The sequence below is a fragment of the Salmo salar genome, chromosome 21, assembly GCF_965601325.2.
Source record: "Salmo salar chromosome 21, fSalSal1, whole genome shotgun sequence".
NCBI classification, from domain to species: Eukaryota; Metazoa; Chordata; class Actinopteri; order Salmoniformes; family Salmonidae; genus Salmo; species Salmo salar.
Genome location: NC_138311.1, coordinates 42,875,830 through 42,899,234, shown reverse-complemented (window position 1 = coordinate 42,899,234; position 23,405 = coordinate 42,875,830). Strand labels below are relative to the sequence as shown.

Sequence of the window (23,405 nt, the reverse complement as noted above, 5' to 3'; positions counted from 1 at the left end):
CATTACTATAGACCCATGGTGGGGTAAGACTCATCCTCATTACTATAGACCCATGGTGGGTAAGACTAATTCATTACTATAGACCCATGGTGAGGTAAGACTAATTCATTACTATAGACCCATGGTAGGGTAGGACTAACTCATCACTATAGACCCATGGTAGGGTAAGACTAATTCATTACTATAGACCCATGGTGGGGTAAGACTAATTCATTACTTTAGACCCATGGTGGGGTAAGACTCATCCTCATTACTATAGACCCATGGTGGGTAAGACAAATTCATTAATATAGACCCATGGTGGGGTAAGACTCATCCTCATCACTATAGACCCATGGTGGGGTAAGACTAATTCATCACTATAGACCCATGGTGGGGTAAGACTCATCCTCATCACTATAGACCCATGGTGGGTAAGACTAATTCATTACTATAGACCCATGGTGAGGTAAGACTAATTCATTACTATAGACCCATGGTAGGATAGGACTAACTCATCACTATCGACCCATGGTAGGGTAAGACTAATTCATTACTATAGACCCATGGTGGGGTAAGACTCATCCTCATCACTATAGACCCATGGTGGGGTAAGACTAATTCATTACTTTAGACCCATGGTGGGGTAAGACTCATCCTCATTACTATAGACCCATGGTGGGTAAGACTAATTCATTAATATAGACCCATGGTGGGGTAAGACTCATCCTCATCACTATAGACCCATGGTGGGGTAAGACTAATTCATCACTATAGACCCATGGTGGGGTAAGACTCATCCTCATCACTATAGACCCATGGTGGGGTAAGACTAATTCATTACTATAGACCCATGGTAGGGTAAGACTAATTCATCACTATAGACCCATGGTGGGGTAAGACTAATTCATTACTATAGACCCATGGTGGGGTAAGACTAATTCATTACTATAGACCCATGGTGGGGTAAGACTAATTCATTACTATAGACCCATGGTGGGGTAAGACTAATTCATTACTATAGACCCATGGTGGGGTAAGACTCATCCTCATTACTATAGACCCATGGTGGGTAAGACTAATTCATTACTATAGACCCATGGTGAGGTAAGACTAATTCATTACTATAGACCCATGGTAGGGTAGGACTAACTCATCACTATAGACCCATGGTAGGGTAAGACTAATTCATTACTATAGACCCATGGTGGGGTAAGACTAATTCATTACTTTAGACCCATGGTGGGGTAAGACTCATCCTCATTACTATAGACCCATGGTGGGTAAGACAAATTCATTAATATAGACCCATGGTGGGGTAAGACTCATCCTCATCACTATAGACCCATGGTGGGGTAAGACTAATTCATCACTATAGACCCATGGTGGGGTAAGACTCATCCTCATCACTATAGACCCATGGTGGGGTAAGACTAATTCATTACTATAGACCCATGGTGGGGTAAGACTAATTCATCACTATAGACCCATGGTGGGGTAAGACTAATTCATTACTATAGACCCATGGTGGGGTAATACTAATTCATTACTATAGACCCATGGTGGGGTAAGACTAATTCATTACTATAGACCCATGGTGGGGTAAGACTCATCCTCATTACTATACACCCATGGTGGGTAAGACTAATTCATTACTATAGACCCATGGTGAGGTAAGACTAATTCATTACTATAGACCCATGGTAGGGTAGGACTAACTCATCACTATAGACCCATGGTAGGGTAAGACTACTTCATTACTATAGACCCATGGTGGGGTAAGACTCATCCTCATCACTATAGACCCATGGTGGGGTAAGACTAATTCATTACTTTAGACCCATGGTGGGGTAAGACTCATCCTCATCACTATAGACCCATGGTGGGGTAAGACTAATTCATTACTATAGACCCATGGTAGGGTAAGACTAATTCATCACTATAGACCCATGGTGGGGTAAGACTAATTCATTACTATAGACCCATGGTGGGGTAAGACTAATTCATTACTATAGACCCATGGTGGGGTAAGACTAATTCATTACTATAGACACATGGTGGGGTAAGACTCATCCTCATTACTATAGACCCATGGTGGGTAAGACTAATTCATTACTATAGACCCATGGTGAGGTAAGACTAATTCATTACTATAGACCCATGGTAGGGTAGGACTAACTCATCACTATAGACCCATGGTAGGGTAAGACTACTTCATTACTATAGACCCATGGTGGGGTAAGACTCATCCTCATCACTATAGACCCATGGTGGGGTAAGACTAATTCATTACTTTAGACCCATGGTGGGGTAAGACTCATCCTCATCACTATAGACCCATGGTGGGGTAAGACTAATTCATTACTATAGACCCATGGTAGGGTAAGACTAATTCATCACTATAGACCCATGGTTGGGTAAGACTAATTCATTACTATAGACCCATGGTGGGGTAAGACTAATTCATTACTATAGACCCATGGTGGGGTAAGACTAATTCATTACTATAGACCCATGGTGGGGTAAGACTAATTCATTACTATAGACCCATGGTGGGGTAAGACTCATCCTCATTACTATAGACCCATGGTGGGTAAGATTAATTCATTACTATAGACCCATGGTGAGGTAAGACTAATTCATTACTATAGACCCATGGTAGGGTAGGACTAACTCATCACTATAGACCCATGGTAGGGTAAGACTAATTCATTACTATAGACCCATGGTGGGGTAAGACTAATTCATTACTTTAGACCCATGGTGGGGTAAGACTCATCCTCATTACTATAGACCCATGGTGGGTAAGACAAATTCATTAATATAGACCCATGGTGGGGTAAGACTCATCCTCATCACTATAGACCCATGGTGGGGTAAGACTAATTCATCACTATAGACCCATGGTGGGGTAAGACTAATTCATCACTATAGACCCATGGTAGGGTAAGACTCATCCTCATCACTATAGACCCATGGTGGGGTAAGACTAATTCATTACTATAGACCCATGGTAGAGTAAGACTAATTCATCACTATAGACCCATGGTGGGGTAAGACTAATTCATTACTATAGACCCATGGTGGGGTAAGACTAATTCATTACTATAGACCCATGGTGGGGTAAGACTAATTCATTGCTATAGACCCATGGTGGGGTAAGACTCATCCTCATTACTATAGACCCATGGTGGGTAAGACTAATTCATTACTATAGACCCATGGTGAGGTAAGACTAATTCATTACTATAGACCCATGGTAGGGTAGGACTAACTCATCACTATAGACCCATGGTAGGGTAAGACTACTTCATTACTATAGACCCATGGTGGGGTAAGACTCATCCTCATCACTATAGACCCATGGTGGGGTAAGACTAATTCATTACTTTAGACCCATGGTGGGGTAAGACTCATCCTCATTACTATAGACCCATGGTGGGTAAGACTAATTCATTAATATAGACCCATGGTGGGGTAAGACTCATCCTCATCACTATAGACCCATGGTGGGGTAAGACTAATTCATCACTATAGACCCATGGTGGGGTAAGACTCATCCTCATCACTATAGACCCATGGTGGGGTAAGACTAATTCATCACTATAGACCCATGGTGGGGTAAGACTATTTCATTACTATAGACCCATGGTAGGGTAAGACTATTTCATTACTATAGACCCATGGTGGGTAAGACTAATTCATTACTATAGACCCATGGTGGGGTAAGACTAATTCATTACTATAGACCCATGGTGGGGTAAGACTAATTCATTACTATAGACCCATGGTAGGGTAAGACTAACTCATCACTATAGACCCATGGTGAGGTAAGACTAATTCATTACTATAGACCCATGGTGGGGTAAGACTAATTCATTACTATAGACCCATGGTGGGGAAGACTAATTCATTACTATAGACCCATGGTGGGGTAAGACTCATCCTCATTACTATAGACCCATGGTGAGGTAAGACTAATTCACTACTATTTACCCATGGTAGGGTAAGACTATTTCATTACTATAGACCCATGGTAGGGTAAGACTATTTCATTACTATAGACCCATGGTAGGGTAAGACTAATTCATTACTATAGACCCATGGTAGGGTAAGACTAATTCATTACTATAGACCCATGGTAGGGTAAGACTAATTCATTACTATAGACCCATGGTGGGTAAGACTAATTCATTACTATAGACCCATGGTGGGTAAGACTAACTCTTCACTATAGACCCATGGTGGGGTAAGACTAATTCATTACTATTGACCCATGGTAGGGTAAAACTAACTCATCATTATAGAGCCATGGTAGGGTAAGTCTCATTCTCATCACTATAGACAAATTGTGGGGTAAGACTAATTCAATACTAAACAGTGCATTCTGGAAGAATTCAGACCCGTTGACTTGTTCAACTTTTGTTAAATCACAGATTTATTCTAGAATGATTTCAAAAAAATCCCTCAACAATCTACACACAATACCCCATAATGACAAAACAAAAACTGTTTTTTAGAAACTTTTGAAAATTAATAAATAAAAAAAACTGAAATATCACATTTACATAAGTATTCAGACACTTTACTCAGTACTTTGTTGAAGCACCTTTGGCAGTGATTACAGCCTCGAGTCTTCTTGGGTATGATGCTAAATGCCTGGAACACCTGTATTTGGGGAGTTTCTCCCATTCTTCTCTGCAGATCCTCTCAAGCTCTGTCAGGTTGGATGGGGAGCATTGATGCCCAGATATTTTCAGGTCTCTCCAGAGATGTTCGATCGGTTTCAAGTCTGGGCTCTGAATGGGCCACTCAAGGACATTCAGAGACTTGTCCTGAACCACTCCTGCGTTGTCTTGGCTGTGCTTAGGGTCGTTGTTCGGTTGAAAGGTGAACGTTTGCCTCAATCTGAGGTCCTGAGCACTGTGGAGCAAGTTTTCATCAAGGATCTCTCTGTACTCTGCTCTGTTCATCTTTCCCTTAATCCTGACTAGTCTCCCAGTCCCTGCCGCTGAAAAACATCCCCACAGCATGATGCTGCCACCACCATACTTCACTGTAGGGATGGTGCCAGGTTTCCTCCAGACATGACACTTAGAATTCAGGCCAAAGAGTTCAATCTTGACAGGCTAGTAGATCATTGACATGGTATCAGGACAGTGGAGGTTCAGTTAACATGATGTAATGCCATCATCACTGAATAGTGCTAGTGGTAGTTGTTTAATTAGTTGTGATAAGTTGCACTGTCTGTCATAACGAGAGCAGTGAAGAAACTGGGGATGGTGTGTATGAGGTAGTAGGATAGAGAGCAACAGTAATTTGTTCATATGCTGTTTTATTGTCATTCAATGTCAACAATCTTTGAGAGTTGAATATTAATGAGGGAATAGCTTAGTTATGAACGTGATGATGCTTGACAGACAACCACATAACAGTTTAGTCCCTATATAGTGTACTACTCCAGAGTCCTATGGGCCCTGGTCAAAAGCAGTGCACTGAATAGGGAATAGGGGTGCCACATGGGACACAGCCTGGATGGTTACAGGGACAACCCTCATATCCTTACATGGAAAGGAGGGCTCCCGAGTGGCACAGCGGTCTAAGACACTGCATCTCAGCGCTGGAGCCGTCACTACAAACACCCTGGTTCGATTCCAGGCTGTATCACAATCGGCCATGATTGGGAGTCCCATAGGGGGGTGTACAATTGGCGCAGCGTTGGCCAGTGCAGGCCGTCGTTGTAAATAAGAATTTGTTCTTAACTGACTTGCCTAGTGAAATTGTTCTTACTTGCCTAGTTAAATAAAGGTTACATGGGAGCTTGAAGAGTACACAGATTTACTCATCATGTTTATTAACCTAGTTTAAATGTTACATGTGGGTTGGGTTTGTTAAGGAACACATGATAGTCATGACTGAAGTTGAGCCATACTTTACTTTCATCAGCTGGGCCTCATTACATCATAGTGTGGCGGATCAATATAAAATCATGACAGCCAGGGTAGCTTTTTTCTTCATTCTCTTCTCTTGTATAACTCCTCCATTGTTAGCCATACGTGCAACACTTACAAAGGCACATTTATCAGGACGTTTTGGATACATATCTCAATGTGTACAGCTGAAGACAGGCCTCATTTAGTCTGTCTGTATAGCATATCAGACAGAGTTAATATAGACCCAGAAAAATTCTCCAGGCACCATGGCAACAGCTTTAGTCACCACCAGGCTTTTAGACAAGTGGCAGATTGAAGGTGAGTGATTTGTTTAGAGAATGCAAATAGTTGTTTTGTGTTGATTAATAAGAGTGAGGTCTCTCTCATTGTTCCTGTCAAAGCAGATCCTCATTTGGCCCAATCATGGTTGATACACTTTCTCCAACTAAGCCCACATGCATAAAACAGTGTCACAAATTTGTCAAGCCTCATGCGGTTAGGTTAAAGGATATTAATGTTTAATATTGACGTGCAACTGTTTTGTTTAAATGTGATATGTACCCAGATCGGTGCTGTACCTACAGAATTCCCTGGAGTGCTGGCATGCTTGTGTTGTGCATCACTGAGCGTTAGTACAGTTCACCACAACGACAAGGAGACAGCTGTCTGACATTGGTGTCACCAGCCTTGTCAGTGGTACGCACACACACACACACACACACACACACACACACACACACACACACACACACACACACACACACACACACACACACACACCACACACACACACACACACGAACAGATATGTGTGTCATGCATGCACACACACAGGCACACATGGGCACCCACACCCACACACCGAGACGTACCGGTGTGATGTTTGCACCGCAGCTGTTTTTGGGGGACAGATGAAAGCCCCTGTCGACACCTTTGTCCTGGCCCAGATGAAAGGTCCCTTTGAAGGTGACACTCTCTCTGGCCAGTCACTAATGTATCTCTTTGTCTCTCTTTCTCTTTCTCTTTCTCTTTCTCTTTCTCTTTCTCTTTCTCTTTCTCTGTCAATTCAATTCAAATGGCTTTATTGGCATGGGAAACGTGTTTACATTGCCAAAGCTAGTGAAATAGAGAATAAACAAAAGTGAAATAAACAATAAAAAATGTACAGTAAACATTACACTCAAAAGTTCCAAAAGAATAGAGACATTTGAAATGTCATATTGTGGCTAAATAAACATATAAATACTTGATACATGTGTTGTAACGATGTGCAAATAGTTAAAATACAAAAGGGAAAATAAATAAACATAACTATGGGTGGTATTCACATTGGTGTTTGTTCTTCAATTGAAGACCCACTTCAATTTGCTTACTGCCCCAATAGATCCACAGATGATGCAATCGCCATCACTCTGCACACTGCCCTATCCCATCTGGACAAGAGGAATACCTATGTAAGAATAATGTTTATTGACTATAGCTCAGCATTCAACACCATAGTACCCTCCAAGCTCATCATTAAGCTCGAGGCCCTGGGTCTGAACCCCGCCCTGTGCAACTGGGTCCTGGACTTCCTGACGGGCCACCCCCAGATGGTGAAAGTAGGAAACATCCCCTCCACTCTGCTGATTTTTAACACTGGGGCCCCACCAGGGTGCGTGCCCAAACCCCTCCTGTACTCCTTGTTCACCCATGACTGCGTGGCCAAGCACACCTCCAACTCAATCATCAAGTTTGCAGACAACACAACAGTAGTAGGCTTGATTACCAACGATGACGAGACAGCCTACAGGGAGGACGTGAGGGCTCTGGCAGTGTGGTGCCTGAAAAACAACCCCTCACTCAACGTCAACAAAACAAAGAAGATGATATTGGACTTCAGGAAACAGCAGAGGGTGCACCCCCTATCTACATCGACGGGACTGCAGTGGAGAAGGTGTTCCTTGGCGTACACATCACTGAAAACTGAAATGGACCACCCACACGGACAGTGTGGTGAAGAAGGCGCAACTGAGCCTCTTCAACCTCAGGAGGCTAAAGAAATGTGGCTTGTCACCTAAAACCCTCACAAATTTTTACAGATGCACAATTGAAAGCATCCTGTCGGGCTGTATCACCGCCTGGTACGGCAACTGCACCGCCCGCAACTGCAAGGCTCTCCAACACCCGATGTCACAGGAAGGCCAAAAAGATCATCAAGGACATCAACCACTCGAGCCACTGCCTGTTCACGCCGCCATCATCCAGAATGCAAGGTCAGACCTGGTGCATCAAAGCTGGGACCAACAGACTGAAACACAGTTTCTATCTGAAGGCCATCAGACTGTTAAACACAGGGAACACCGTATAACTGGCGACCGTACTCAGCGTGCAAAGACATCCCAGGGAGCCAAACCCTCCCCTAACTCGGATGACGCTGGGCCAATTGTGCGCCGCTTCACACGTCTGGCTGAGACACAGCCTGGGATCGAACCAGGGTCTGTAGTGACGCTTCTACCACTTCAATGCAGTTCCTTAGACTGCTGCGCCACTCGGGAGGCCCATTGAACACCACTAATTTTGTCTTACTGAGATTTACTGTCAGGGCCCAGGTCTGACAGAATCTGTGCAGAAGATCTAGATGCTGCTGTAGGCCTTCCTTGGTTGGGGACAGAAGCACCAGATTATCAGCAAACAGTAGACATTTGACATCCGATTCTAGTAAGGTGAAGCCGGATGCTGCAGACTGTTCTAGAGCCTTCGCCAATTCGTTGATATACAGTGCCTTTGGAAAATATTCAGACCCCTTGACTTTTTCCACATTTTGTTAGCCTCTTCAGCGTCTCATCCCGTCAGCGGGATCAAAATCCAGCGAAAAATCATATCGCCAATTAGCATTAAAAAAAATCATAATTTAAAAAATATATATATTTTTTTTTTATTTATTTTTTATAGATACACCTCTCCTGAATCGACCCACGTCGTCCGATTTCAAAAAGGTTTTACAGGAAAAGCAAATCATTAGATTATGTTAGATGAGTCCATCGTAAAAAGCAGCAACAGAGCCATTTTCCGACCAACCACTTGCATCACATATAACCAAAAAACAGCTAAATGCAGCACTAACCTTTTACAAACTTCATCAGATGACACACCTAGGACATCATGTTATACAATGCATGCATTCTTTTGTTCAATAAAGGTCATATTTATATATAAAAACAGCATTTTACATCGGCGTCTGACGTTGACTAAATAATTTCCCCTCAAATGCGTCCCGGTAAACAATGCTACAATTCCCTAAATTACTATCCGATAACGATTTTTTTTATTTATATTGTCAATCTAACATTTATAAATGAATATCTCTTGAGAACACCTGTCATACCAGATTTTAAATTAACTTTACTGGGTAATCACACTTTGCGATAAAAGGAGATGCGATACTCAGAAAATGAGCTAATATACAGAGCTCGGCGCCATCTTGGAACAATCCCATGTCACATCTCATCTTGTATAATATTGTCAATAATCGCCTACCTTTAGTTGTCTTCATCAGAAAGCATCCCAGGTCCACAACAGATGTATTTTCGGTCGAAAAAGTCCATACTTCACGTTCCATTAGCCTGCTGTTGGTAGCGCGTCCAAGGGCTCTCTCCAAGCGCAGGGCTGAAGTTCCGGATAAAATTAGATTATCCCGCCTGTAGGTTCGTTCAAACATGTCAAACGTTGTAAAACATTAATCTTCAGGGCCTGTAACACCAAGAGAGCCAATAAGATTCGAGGGGGATGATTTCATTGCATTTAAAACCGTTTCCAAAGGTGGGGGTAGACATGGCCGCCGGCGTCATAATGGTGATGGCCCATCCCCTGTGACCAATTTCCAATGACTCTCATTCACTGAGTTTCGACTGTATAAGGCTCAAACCACTGTGAAAAGACTGGCGACATCTAGTAGAAGCAATAGGAAGTGCTCACTGAACCATGGTTAACCTCTCTAGGCTAGGCGGGACGAATTCGTCCCACCTACGTAACAGCCACTGCCAGCCTGTGGCACGATTTTCAAAACCTTAAAAATCCTATTACTTCAATTTCTCAAACATATGACTATTTTACAGCCATTTAAAGACAAGACTCTCGTTAATCTAACCACACTGTCCGATTTCAAAAAGGCTTTACAACGAAAGCAAAACATTAGATTATGTCAGCAGAGTACCAAGCCAGAAATAATCAGACACCCATTTTTCAAGCCAGCATATAATGTCACCAAAACCCAGAAGACAGCTAAATGCAGCACTCACCTTTGATGATCTTCATCAGATGACAACCCTAGGACATTATGTTATACAATACATGCATGTTTTGTTCAATCAAGTTCATATTTATATCAAAAACCAGCTTTTTACATTAGCATGTGACGTTCAGAACTAGCATACCCCCCGCAAACTTCCGGGGAATTCGCTAACATTTTACTAAATTACTCACGATAAACGTTCACAAAAAGCATAACAATTATTTTAAGAATTATAGATACAGACCTCCTCTATGCACTCGATATGTCCGATTTTAAAATAGCTTTTTGGTGAAAGCACATTTTGCAATATTCTAAGTACATAGCCCAGGCATCACGGGCTCGCTATTTAGACACCCGGCAAGTTTAGCACTCACCATAATCATATTTACTATTATAAAAGTTTGATTACCTTTTGTTGTCTTCGTCAGAATGCACACCCAGGACTGCTACTTCAATAACAAATGTTGGTTTGGTCCAAAATAATCCATCGTTATATCCGAATAGCGGCGTTTTGTTCGTGCGTTCCAGACACTATCCGAAATAGTAAAGAAGTGTCGCGCGCATGGCGCAATTCGTGACAATAAAATTCTAAATATTCCATTACCGTACTTCGAAGCATGTCAACCGCTGTTTAAAATCAATTTTTACGGCATTTTTCTTGTAGAAAAGCGATAATATTCCGACAGGGAATCTCCTTTTCGGCAAACAGAGGAAAAAATCCCAAAGGCGGGGGCGGTCGGGGTCACGCGCATAAGCCCAGTGTCCCTTGATCGGCCACTTGAGAAAGGCGATAATGTGTTTCAGCCTGGGGCTGGAATGACGACATTCTGTTTTTTCCCGGGCTCTGAGCGCCTATGGACGACGTGGGAAGTGTCACGTTAGAGCAGAGATCCTTAGTAAATGATAGAGATGGAAAAGAAGTTCAAGAAATGGTCAGACAGGCCACTTCCTGTAAAGGAATCTCTCAGGTTTTGACCTGCCATTTGAGTTCTGTTATACTCACAGACACCATTCAAACAGTTTTAGAAAATTTAGGGTGTTTTCTATCCATATGTAATAAGTATATGCATATTCTAGTTACTGGGTAGGAGTGGTAACCAGATTAAATCGGGTATGTTTTTTATTCAGCCGTGTCAATACTGCCCCCTAGCCCTAACAGGTTAACGGTGTGATTTATAGGGAAAGATGAGAAGTCGAGTCCACAATTCTGAATTCCACTTCCTGTTTCAATCGGTCTCGGGGTTTTGACTGCCATTTGAGTTCTGTTATACTCACAGACACCATTCAAACAGTTTTAGAAACTTTAGGGTGTTTTCTATCCATATATAATAAGTATATGCATGCCCTAGCTTCTGAGTTTGATTAGTAGGCCGTTGAAAATGGGAACGATTTTTTTTCAAAATGCGCTGTGGCGCCCCCTATCCTAGGGTATCCTCAAGAGGTTTGTTAGGTTACAGCCTTATTCTACAATGGATTAAAAAAACTCTTCAATCTACACACAATACCCCATAATGACGAAGCAAAAACTGGTTCTAATACATTTTTGCTAATTTATTAAAAATAAAAAACTGAAATATCACATTTACATAGGTATTCAGACCCTTTACTCAGTACTTTGTTGAAGCACTTTTGGCAGCGTTTACATCCTCAAGTCTTCGAGTCTTCTTGGGTATGACGCTTGGCACACCTGTATATGGGGAGTTTCTCCAATTATTCTCTGCAGATCCTCTCAAGCTCTGTCAGGTTGGATGGGGAGCATTGTTGCACAGATATTTCAGGTCTCTCCAGATTTCGAGTTCAAGTCCAGGCCCTGGCTGGGCCACTCAAGGACATTCAGAGACTTGTCCCGAAGCCACTCCTGCATTATCTTGGCTGTGTGCTTAGGGTGTCCTGTTGGAAGGTGAACCTTCGCCCCCATTCTGAGGTCCTGAACGCTCTGGAACAGGCTTTCATCAAGGATCTCTCTGTACTTTGCTCCTTTCATCTTTCCCTCAATCCTAACTAGTCTCCCAGTCCTTACTGCTGAAAAACATCAACACAGGATGATGCTGCCACCACCATGCTTCACCGTAGGGATGGTGCCAGGTTTCCTCCAGGCGTGACGCTTGGCATTCAGGCCAAAGAGTTCAATCTTAGTTTCATCAGACCAGAGAATCTTGTTTCTCATGGTCTGAGAGTCTCTAGGTGCTTTTTGGCAAACTTCAAGCGGGCTGTCATGTGCCTTTTACTACGGGAGTGGCTTCTGTCTGGCCACTCTACCATAAAGGCCTGATTGGTGGAGTGCTGCAGAGATGGTTGTCCTTCTGGAAGGTTTTCCCATCTCCACAGAGGAACTCTAGAGCTCTGTCAGAGTGACCATCGGGTTCTTGGTCACTTCCCTGACCAAGGCCCTTCTCCCCCGATTGCTCAGATTGGCCGGGCGGCCAGCTCTAGGAAGAGTCTTGGTGGTTCTAAACTTCTCCCATTTAAGAATGATGGAGGCCACTCTGTTCTTGGAAACCTTCAATGCTGCAGAAATGTTTTGGAACCCTTCCCCTGTAACACTTTGGGCTTCGTGGGTGTGGAGTCAGGCGCAGGAAGCAGGAAAATGTTTGGTACAATATGTAATTTAATAAGTACTGAGAACCGAGGAAATATGTCCAAACACAACAGGGCGAAACAATAACCCGAAGTCCAAAATACATGTACCACAAAACATACAAGGTGACGACACGTAACAAGCCCTCACACAGAACAGGTGGAGAGGTGGGCTTAAATAATAAAACGGATTACTAATGGGAAACAGGTGTAACTCATAAAGACATAACTAACAGAAAAACGAAAAAGGGATCGATGGCAGCTAGTAGGTCGGTGACGACGACCGCCGAGCACCACCCGAACAGGGAGAGGAACCGCCCTCAGCAGTAGTCGTGACACCGGCCTCGAGGTCAACCCGGGGGACGAGGTGCAGGGCGATCCGGATGGAGGCGATGGAAATCAACTAACAATGATGGATCCAGTATGTCCCCCACCGGGACCCAGCACCTCTCCTCCGGACCGTACCCCTCCCAGTCCACGAGGTACTGCAGGCCCCCCACCCGGCGTCTTGAGTCCAGAATGGAGCGTACTGTATACGCCAGGTCCCCCTCGATGTCCAGAGGGGGCGGAGGGACCTCCGGCACCTCACCGTCTTGTAGGGGACCAGCTACCCCCGGCCTGAGGAGAGACACATGAAACGAGGGGTTAATACGATAATAAGAAGGGAGTTTTAATCTATAACACACCTCGTTTATTCTCCTCAGGACTTTGAAGGGCCCTACACGCTGCGGACCCAGCTTCCGGCAGGGCAAGCGGAGGGGCAGGTTTCGGGTCGAGAGCCAGACCCTGTCTCCCGGTGCGAATATGGGAGCCTCACTGCGGTGGCGGTCAGCGCTCCTCTTTTGCCTTTCTCCTGCTTGTTTAAGGGATTCCTCCACAGCTCTCCAGGTGTCCTTGGAGCGCTGTACCCAATCCTCCATCGCAGGAGCCTCGGTCTGACTCTGATGCCATGGTGCCAGGACCGGCTGGTAGCCTAACACACACTGGAAAGGCGACATGTTAGTGGATGAGTGGCGGAGTGAATTTTGCGCCACCTCAGCCCAGGGTAAATACCTCGACCACTCACCTGGCTGGTCCTGGCAGTACGACCGCAGAAACCTACCCACCTCCTGGTTCACTCTCTCCACCTGCCCATTGCTCTCGGGGTGATAACCGAAGGTCAAGCTAACCGAGACCCCCAGATGCTCCATAAACGCCCTCCATACATGGGAGATGAACTGGGGACCCCGATCAGAGACGATGTCCTCCGGCACCCCGTAATGCCGGAAGACATGGGTGAATAGAGCCTTCGCAGTCTGCAGGGCCGTCGGGAGACCGGGCAAAAGGGAGGAGACGGCAGGACTTAGAAAACCGATCCCCAACTACCAGAACCGTGGTATTCCCCTGAGACGGGGGAAGATCGGTAAGAAAGTCCACCGACAGGTGAGACCACGGCCGTTGTGGAATGGGGAGGGGTTGTAACTTCCCTCTAGGAAGGTGCCTAGGAGCCTTGCTCTGGGCACCTACCGAACAGGAAGAGGCATAAAACCTCACGTCCTTAGCCAAAGTGGGCCACCAGTACTTCCCCTAAGGCCTTGCACTGTCCTCGCCACCCCAGGATGACCCGACGAAGGTAGCATATGAGCCCATCGAATCAATCGATCACGAACACCAAGCGGAACGTATTTACGACCGGTAGGACAATTTGAAGGCGCAGGCTCCATTTGCAACGCCTGCTCAATGTTCGTGTCCACCTCCCATACTACTGGTGCTACCAGCTTAGAGGCTGGAAGGATGGGAGTAGGATCGATGGGCCTATCCTGTGTCATAGAGGCGGGACAGCGCGTCAGCCTCAGTGTTCATAGAGCCTGGTCTATATGACATCCTGAACTGAAATCGGGTGAAAAACATGGCCCACCTTGCCTGACGCAGATTCAGTCTCCGGGCTGCCCGGATATACTCCAGGTTCCGGTGGTCAGTCCAGATGAGAAAAGGGTGTCTAGCCCCCTCAAGCCAATGTCTCCACACAGTCAGAGCCTTAACCACAGCTAACAACTCACGGTCCCCCACATCATAGTTACGCTCCGCCGGACTGAGCTTCTTAGAAAAGAAAGTGCAGGGGCGGAGTTTCGGTGGCGCACCTGAGCGCTGTGATAGAACGGCACCCACCCCAGCCTCGGATGCGTCCACTTCCACTATGAACGGCAAAGAGGGGTCCGGGTGAGCCAACATGGGCGCATCAGTGAACAGCGCCTTCAACTGGTTGAAGGCTCTGTCCGCTTCAGCCGACCACCGCAAACGCACCGGTCCCCCCTTCAAAAGTGAGGTAACGGGAGCCGCAACTTGGCCAAAACCCCGGATAAACCTCCGGTAGTAATTGGCAAAACCCAAAAACCGCTGCACCTCCTTCACCGTGGTGGGAGTCGGCCAATTACGCACGGCATTAACACGATCACACCATACCTGAGGTGGAAATGCGATAACCCAGGAAGGAAACGGCTTTTTTGAAGAACTCACATTTCTCAGCCTTGACTTATAGATCATGCTTCAGCAGTCTACCAAGCACTTTGCGCACTAGAGACATGCTCGGCGCGTGTGGAGGAGTAAATAAGGATATCATCGATATACAAAATCACTCCCTGCCTGTGCAGGTCCCTAAGAATCTCATCCACAAAAGATTGAAAGACGGCTGGAGCATTCTTCAACCCATACGGCATGACGAGGTACTCATAGTGGCCCGATGTGGTACTAAATGCGGTTTTCCACTTGTCTCCCTTCCGAATACGCACCAGATTATAAGCGCTCCTGAGATCCAGTTTCGTGAAAAAATGCGCTCCGTTAAATGATTCCACTGCGGGAGCAATGAGAGGTAGCGGGTAACTGAACCCCACTGTGATAGAAACTCGAGGAGACAGGTGAAATGGAGGGCTGAATGTACCCTTGCCCCAGGGCTTCCGTGACATATGTCTCCATAGCCAACGTCTCCTCCTGGGACAATGGGTACACGTGACTCTTAGGAAGCGCAGCGTTATCCTGGAGGTCTATCGCACAATCCCCCGGTCGATGAGGTGGTAATTTAGTCGCCTTCTTTTTACAGAAGGCGAAACTCAGGGGGGAATGCGCACAGTAGAAACCTGGTCTGAACTCTCCACCGACGTGGCACCGATGGAAACACCTAGACATCTACCTGAACACTCGTCTGACCATCCCTGGAGAATCCCCTGTTTCCACAAAATCTTAGGATTGTGACTAGCTAACCAGGGCACCCCCAGCACCACTGGAAACGCAGGTGAGTCGATAATAAATAAACTAATTAGTTCCTTATGATTCCCCTGTGTTACCATGTCCAGTGGCACCGTGGTCTCCCTGATCAGCCCTGACCCTAATGGTCGGCTATCTAAGGAGTGCACGGGGAAAGGGGAATCTAACGGTACCAGTGGAATTCCCAACTTAAGGGCTAGTCCGCTATCCATAAAGTTCCCAGCTGCGCCTGAATCGACTAGCGCCTTATGCTGGGAAAAGGGAGCAAAATCAAGGAAAAAATTAAGACAAACACGTGACCAACAGAGGATTCTGGGTGAGTGTGGTGCTGACTCACCTGGGATGAACGAGGAGTGTTCTGCCTGCCCTCTCGACTCACAGAGGGACCCTCCCAGCACCGGTCGGCCGTGTGTCCTCGTCGACCACAATTGGTGCAGGAGGGGCGCCCTCCTCCGGTTCCCCTTGACGCAGTTCCCCCGAGCTCCATAGGAATGGGTGCAGGCAGGCTAGGAGCTGGAACTGACAGGACCCTCTCTGAATGCCCGCGGGCAGCCAGCAGATTGTCCAGTTGTATAGACATGTCGATCAATTCATCTAGGGAGAGTGTAGTGTCCCGACACGCTAGCTCCCTGCGGACGTCCTCCCTGAGGCTACACCGGTAGTGATCTATTAGGGCCCTGTCGTTCCACCCAGCTCCAGCCGCCAAAGTCCGTAATTCTTGGGCAAAATCTTGCGCGCTCCTCATCTCCTGCCTAAGGTGAAACAGTCGTTCACCCGCCGCTCTTCCTTCCGGGGGATGATCGAAGACGGCCCTGAAATGGCGGGTGAACTCAGGGTAGTTGTTTCGTGCGGAATCGGGTCCATTCCACACAGCGTTGGCCCACTCCAATGCTAGGCCCGTCAAGCAGGAGATGAGAAGGCTCACGCTCTCCTCCCCCGAGGGAGTCGGCCTCACGGTCGCCAGGTATAATTCAAGTTGTAATAGGAATCCCTGGCACCTTGCCGCTGCTCCATCATACTCCCTCGGAGGCGTAAGACGTAGTGCCCCAGATCCAGACAGGGAAAGGAGTGGAGGAGGTGAGCTCGTCGGGTGAACCGGAGGTGAAGGGAGGAGACCACTCATCTCCCATCGATCCATTCTCTCCATCATCTGGTCCATGGCTGACCCAATCCGATGGAGAACGGTGGTGTGATGCAGGACCCGTTCCTCCATCGATGGTAGAGGGGTGGTGGCTGCTTCTGCTGACTCCATTTCTATGGTGCGGGCTTCTGTAACACTTTGGGCTTCGTGGGTGTGAAGTCAGGCGCAGGAAGCAGGAAAATGTTTGGTACAATATGTAATTTAATAAGTACTGAAAACCGAGGAAATATGTCCAAACACAACAGGGCGAAACAATAACCCCGAAGTCCAAAATACATGTACCACAAAACATACAAAGTGACGACATGTAACAAGCCCGCACACAGAACAGGTGGAGAGGCGGGCTTAAATAATAAAACTAATTACTGATGGGAAACAGGTGTAACTCATAAAGACATAACTAACAGAAAAACGAAAAAGGGATCGATGGCAGCTAGTAGGCCGGTGACGACGACCGCCGAGCGCCACCCGAACAGGGAGAGGAACCACCCTCGGCAGTAGTCGTGACATCCCCAGATCTGTGCCTCGACACAATCCTGTCTCTGAGCTCAACAGACAATTCCTTCAACCTCATGGCTTGGTTTTTGCTCTGACATGCACTGTCAACTGTGAGACCTTATATAGACAGGTGTGTGCCTTTCCAAATCATGTCCAATCAATTGAATGTACCACAGGTGGACTCCAATCAAGTTGTAGAAACATCTCAAGGATGATCAAAATAAACATTATGCACCACGAGCTTAATTTTGAGTCTCATAGCAAAGTGTCTGAATACTTATTTAAATAATGTATTTCTGTTTTTTGTTTTTAATAAATTTGGAAACATTTCTAAAACCTGCTTTCGCTTTGTCATTATGGGGTATTGTGTGTAGATTGCTGAGGAAATTGATTTCTTATCCATTTTAGAATAAGGCTGTAACGTAACAAAATGTGGAAAAAGTCAAGGGGTTTGAATACTTTCTGAAGGCACTGTATACAGTTGAAGTCGGAAGTTTACATACACTTAGGATCGAATCATTAAAACTCGTTTTTCAACCACTCCACAAATGTCTTGTTAACAAACTATAGGTTTGGCAAGTCGGTTAGGGCATCTACTTTCTGCTTGACACAAGTAATTTTTCCAACAATTGTTTACAGACAGATTATTTCGCTTATAGTTCACTGTATCACAATTCCAGTGGGTCAGAAGTTTACATACACTAAGTTGACTGAGCCTTTAAACAGCTTGTTAAATTCCAGAAAATGATGTCATGGCTTTAGAAGCTTCTGATAGCCTAATTGACATAATTTGCGTCAATTGGAGGTGTACCTGTGGATGTATTTCAAAGTCTACCTTCAAACTCAGTGCCTCTTTGCTTGACATCATGGGATTATCAAAAGAAATCAGCCAAGACCTCAGAAAATAAATTGTAGACCTTCACAAGTCTGGTTCATCCTTGGGAGCAATTTCCAAACACCTGAAGGTACCACGTTCATCTGTACAAACAATAGTACGCAAGTATAAACACAATGGGACCACGCAGCCATCGTACCGCTCAGAAAGGAGACACGTTCTGTCTCCTAGAGAGTAACGTACTTTGGTGCGAAAAGTGCAAATCAATCCCAGAACAATGGCAAAGCACCTTGTGAAGATGCTGGAGGAAACAGGTACAAAAGTATCTATATCTCCAGTAGAATGAGTCCTATATCGACATAACCTGAAAGGCCGCTCAGTAAGGAAGAAGCCACTGCTCCAAAACCACCATAAAAAGTCAGACTACGGTTTGCAACTGCACATGGGGACAAAGATCATACTTTTTGGAGAAATGTCCTCTGGTCTGATGAAACAAAAATAGAACTGTTTGGCCATAATGACCATCGTAATGTTTGGAGGAAAAAGGGGGAGGCTTGCAAGCTGAAGAACACCATCCCAACCGTGAAGCACGGGGTGGCAGCATCATGTTGTGGGGGTGCTTTGCTGCAGGAGGGACTGGTGCACTTCACAAAATCAACATCATCATGTGGAAGAAAAATTATGTGACTATATTGAAGCCACATCTCATGACATCTGTCAGGAAGTTAAAGCTTGGTCGCAAATGGGTCTTCCAAATGGACAATGACCCCAAGCATACTTCTAAAGTTGTGGCAAAATGGCTTAAGGACAACAAAGTCAAGGTATTGGAGTGGCCATCACAACGCCCTGACCTCAATCCTATAGAAAATTTGTTGGGAGAACTGAAAAAGTGTGTGCGAGCAAGGAGGCCTACAAACCTGACTCTGTTACACCAGCTCTGTCAGGAGGAATGGGCCAAAATTCACCCAACTTATTGTGGGAAGCTTGTGGAAGGCTACCTGAAACGTTTGACCCAAGTTAAACAATTTAAAGGCAATGCTACCAAATACTAATTGAGTGTATGTAAACATCTGACCCACTGGCAATGTGATGCAAGAAATAAAAGCTGAAATAAATAATTCGCTCTACTATTATTCTGACATTTCACATTCTTAAAATGAAGTGTTGATGCTAACCGACCTAAAACAGTGAATTGTTACTTGGATTAAATGTCAGGAATTGTGAAAAACTGAGTTTAAATGTATTTGGCTAAGGTGTATGTAAACTTCCGACCTCAACTTTATGTTGAAGAGGGTGGGGCTCAAGCTGCAACCTTGTCTCACCCCACGGCTCCTTGGAAATGAATGTCTTTTTTTTGCCCATTTTAACCACACACTTGTTTGTTTACATGTATTTTATAATGTTGTATGTTTTTCCCCCAACACTGCTTTCCATCAATTTCTATATCAGACACTCATACCAAATTGAGTCAAAAGCTCAAAAGCTTGAACTCAACACAGCATGAGATGACGTTGCCTTTGTTTTGGTTTGTTTGTTTGTCAATTGGGGTGTATAAGATGAATACGTGGTCTGTCATACGGTAATTTGGTAAAAAGCCAATTTGACATTTACTCAGTATATTGTTTTCACTGAGTAAATGTACGAGTCTGCTGTTAATGATAATCGGTGGAGTAAAGTACTTAAATAAAAATACTTTAAAGGTTCTACTTAAGTTTTTTTTTGTATAAGTACTTAAATTGTAAAGTATTCTTTTTGACAACTTTTACTTCACTACATTCCTGAAGAAAATAATATATTTTTTACTCCATTCACTTTCCCTGACACCCAAAAGTACTTGTTACATTTTCAATGCTTAGTAGGACAAGAAAATTGTCCAATTCACGCACTTACCAAGAGAACATCCCTGGTCATCCCTGCTACCTGATCTGGCAGATTCACTAAACACAAATGCTTCATTTATAAATTATGTCTGAGTGTTGGAGTGTGTCCCTGGCTATCCATAAATGTTTTAAAAAAGAAGAAAATCGTTCTGTTTGGTTTGCTTAATATAAGGAATTTGAAATGATTTATACTTTTACTTTTGATACTTAAGTACATTTTATCAATTACATTTACTTTTGATGCTTAAGTATATTTAAAACCAAATACTTTTAGACTTATACTAAAATAGTATTTTACTGGGTATCTTTACTTTAAGTATGACAATTGGGTACTTTTTCTACCACTGATGATAATGCAGAGGATTTTCCCAAGGTTGTTGTTGACGCATATCCCACAGTAGTTATTGGGGTCAAATTTGTCTCTACTTTGTGGATTGGGGTGATCATTCCTTGGTTCCAAATATAGGGGAATATGCCAGAGCTGAGGATGATGTTGAAGAGTTTAAGAATAACCATTTGAATTTGTGGTCTGTATGTTATCATTTCATTTAGGATGCCATCAACACCTTTTTGGGTTGGAGGGTTTGTATTTTGTCCTGTAGTTCATTCAATGCAATTGGAGAATCTATTGGGTTCTGGTAGTCTTTAATAGTGCATTCTAAGATTTGTATTTGATCATGTATATGTTTTTGCTGTTTGTTCTTTGTTGTAGAGTGGTTTATCTATACATCTCTTTTTTGGATAGATAACTCTTCGTGTTGTTGTTTGTTTAGTGTGTTCCAATTTTCCCAGAAGTGGTTTGATTCTATGGATTCTTCAGTTACATTGAGCTGATTTCTGACGTGTGGTTCCTTCTTTTTCCATAGTGTATTTCTGTATTGTCTTTCTGTATGTATGTGTGTGTATTTGTGTATTTATGTATTTTGTCTTCACAGGCTCAACTTCTTCCATGATGTCCCTGATTTCCAGGTGCTGGCATGTGGAGGGGACGGGACAGTGGGATGGATCTTAGACTGTATTGGTGTGTCTCAATCTATTGGATTAAACTCATTCATTATACATGAACACAGTAAAATATTTCCACCTTCATAGCTGTGAGTGTGTGTGTGCCTGAGTAACATAGAACACTATAATACTATACTGTACAGTACTCTGGCTACACCTTAATGTTCTTTCTCCGAAATCCATCAGAATTGTAATTATTATCTTATCATTATCTGTCCATCTGCAGACAAGGCCAACTTTGCAAAAGATCCCCCTGTTGCCATCCTCCCTCTGGGCACAGGGAACGATCTGGCAAGATGTCTACGCTGGGGCGGAGGTGAGAAGCTGTGTGTGTGTGTGTGTGTGTGTGTGTGTGCATGTGTGAGTGTGTACATAGATCACAGTGTGAGTATTCTTTTACTCACTGAAAGCTCCCATCAGCAATATTTTCCTCAATATCTTCACAATGCACCTGTTGTGTTTTTGTGGTTCTAAACCAGTGGAGGCTGGTGGGAGGAGCTATAGGAGGACAGGATCATTGTAATGGCTGTAATGAAATAAATGGGCGGTATCAAACACTTCACACATATGGAAACCACATGTTTGACTCTGTTCCATTAATTCCATTCCAACCATTACAATGAGGCCGTCCTCCTATATATCCTTCCACCAGCCTCCACTGTTCTAAACACATCCTCATAGAGCTAATTTGAAAGTGTTCTATAATGCAAATCAGAGTTATTATATAATCCCTGCTTGCCATTGACTGGGCCTGTTTTTGGGCCAATGATTGCGACCCTGATTATGACTGACTGCTTGACCTGGCCCTGGCTTGTGTAGAGTAGAGACCAGCCGAGCACTTTAGCCAGGCAGCGGGCTTATGATCTGATGTTTGGAAACTAAATGGACAATTAGTTCCCAGGGGCTTTTTGACCAAGTACCAGTTGAATACATTATCTTCTCAAAAAAATATTTTTAAAAGCAAGTAGATTCTTTCTGTGAAGACATTTAAGTGTTATGACCATATTTATGGATTGTACAGTAGTAGATACAAAAGTTGGGACTGTGAGGGAAGTACTGTGTCACAGTGGTCTGTTTGTAGAAACATATTGCACATGCATTTTAATTCCTAGCATAGTAAACCAATCATCTAAATTGTGTTTGGTGACACAATCTCCTATCGATCTCCTATTAACTGGCAGATGTTATATGACAGATGTTTTAGGCCTGTTTTGTAACTATATCAGTCAGGACTGGGCTGTATGTAAGCATATGTGTGCATCACGTATAGTGGAATATGCTTGTATGCGAACATGGAAGAGCATGCTATTGTGCCATAAGTAGTCGGTGAGCTTTTTGTTAAATCTTCAGTAGGCTAATTGGCTTCTTACATTACATCATCATTGCCTTCTCCCTCTGTGATTTAGGAAATGTACATGAGGGTGGAAAAGTGTGAGCTCAGTCTGTTGGAGAGCACACGGGGGGAAATGCGTGTCATCACACATGGGCCTCGGCTCTCAGTGTCAACGTCCCCTGATGCAGACCTGGGTACACACTTTATTTTTGAAAAATCGAACAAAGTTCCATTATTTGAAGGATTTCTGATATTACATGAACCCAGGTCTGGAGCACAGGAGGGGGAACAAGTTTCATCACACATGAACCCTGGCTGTCAGGATGGGTCGCCATGTGAGTGTTAAAGTCCCCTGGTGCTCTGAGTGATGGGTCCTCATTAGACGCTCACGCCTCCATGACAGCCACTGGTGTAACCCTAACACCCCGGTCCACCTCTCAGCAGTACTGATCACAGTCATCATTAGAGTAATTGTGGTTCAGACCCACTTGGTCTCCAACACAGAGGACCCGCTCACCGGAGCCCCCCAGGGTTCGGGAGTTCTATCCCATGACACAGTATAATGATGACTCTATTGTGTATGCCTCTACTGTCTACCTCTACACTCACACTGTTGATGCTGGGTTATTGAGATGAGATCCAGCGGGTCAGATCAGAAGACTGGAGGCAAGGTTTAGTAGGGGAGTGGCTTTTAGATAGTTATTTTTAGCC

The 23,405-nt window shown here is 44.4% G+C and overlaps 1 protein-coding gene across 4 annotated transcripts in view; it reads left to right on the top strand.

Moving 5' to 3' along the window:
* Positions 1–23,405, top strand: part of LOC106582334 (diacylglycerol kinase beta-like) — a 191,201-nt gene that overhangs the window by 79,139 nt on the left and 88,657 nt on the right. For all 4 annotated transcript variants that reach the window (XM_045704808.2, XM_045704806.2, XM_014165320.3 and 1 more), the window contains 2 exons: positions 21,292–21,377; positions 21,588–21,677. In XM_045704808.2, the coding sequence (XP_045560764.1) occupies positions 21,292–21,377; positions 21,588–21,677 (176 nt within the window). The remainder of the gene's footprint in view (positions 1–21,291; positions 21,378–21,587; positions 21,678–23,405) is intronic.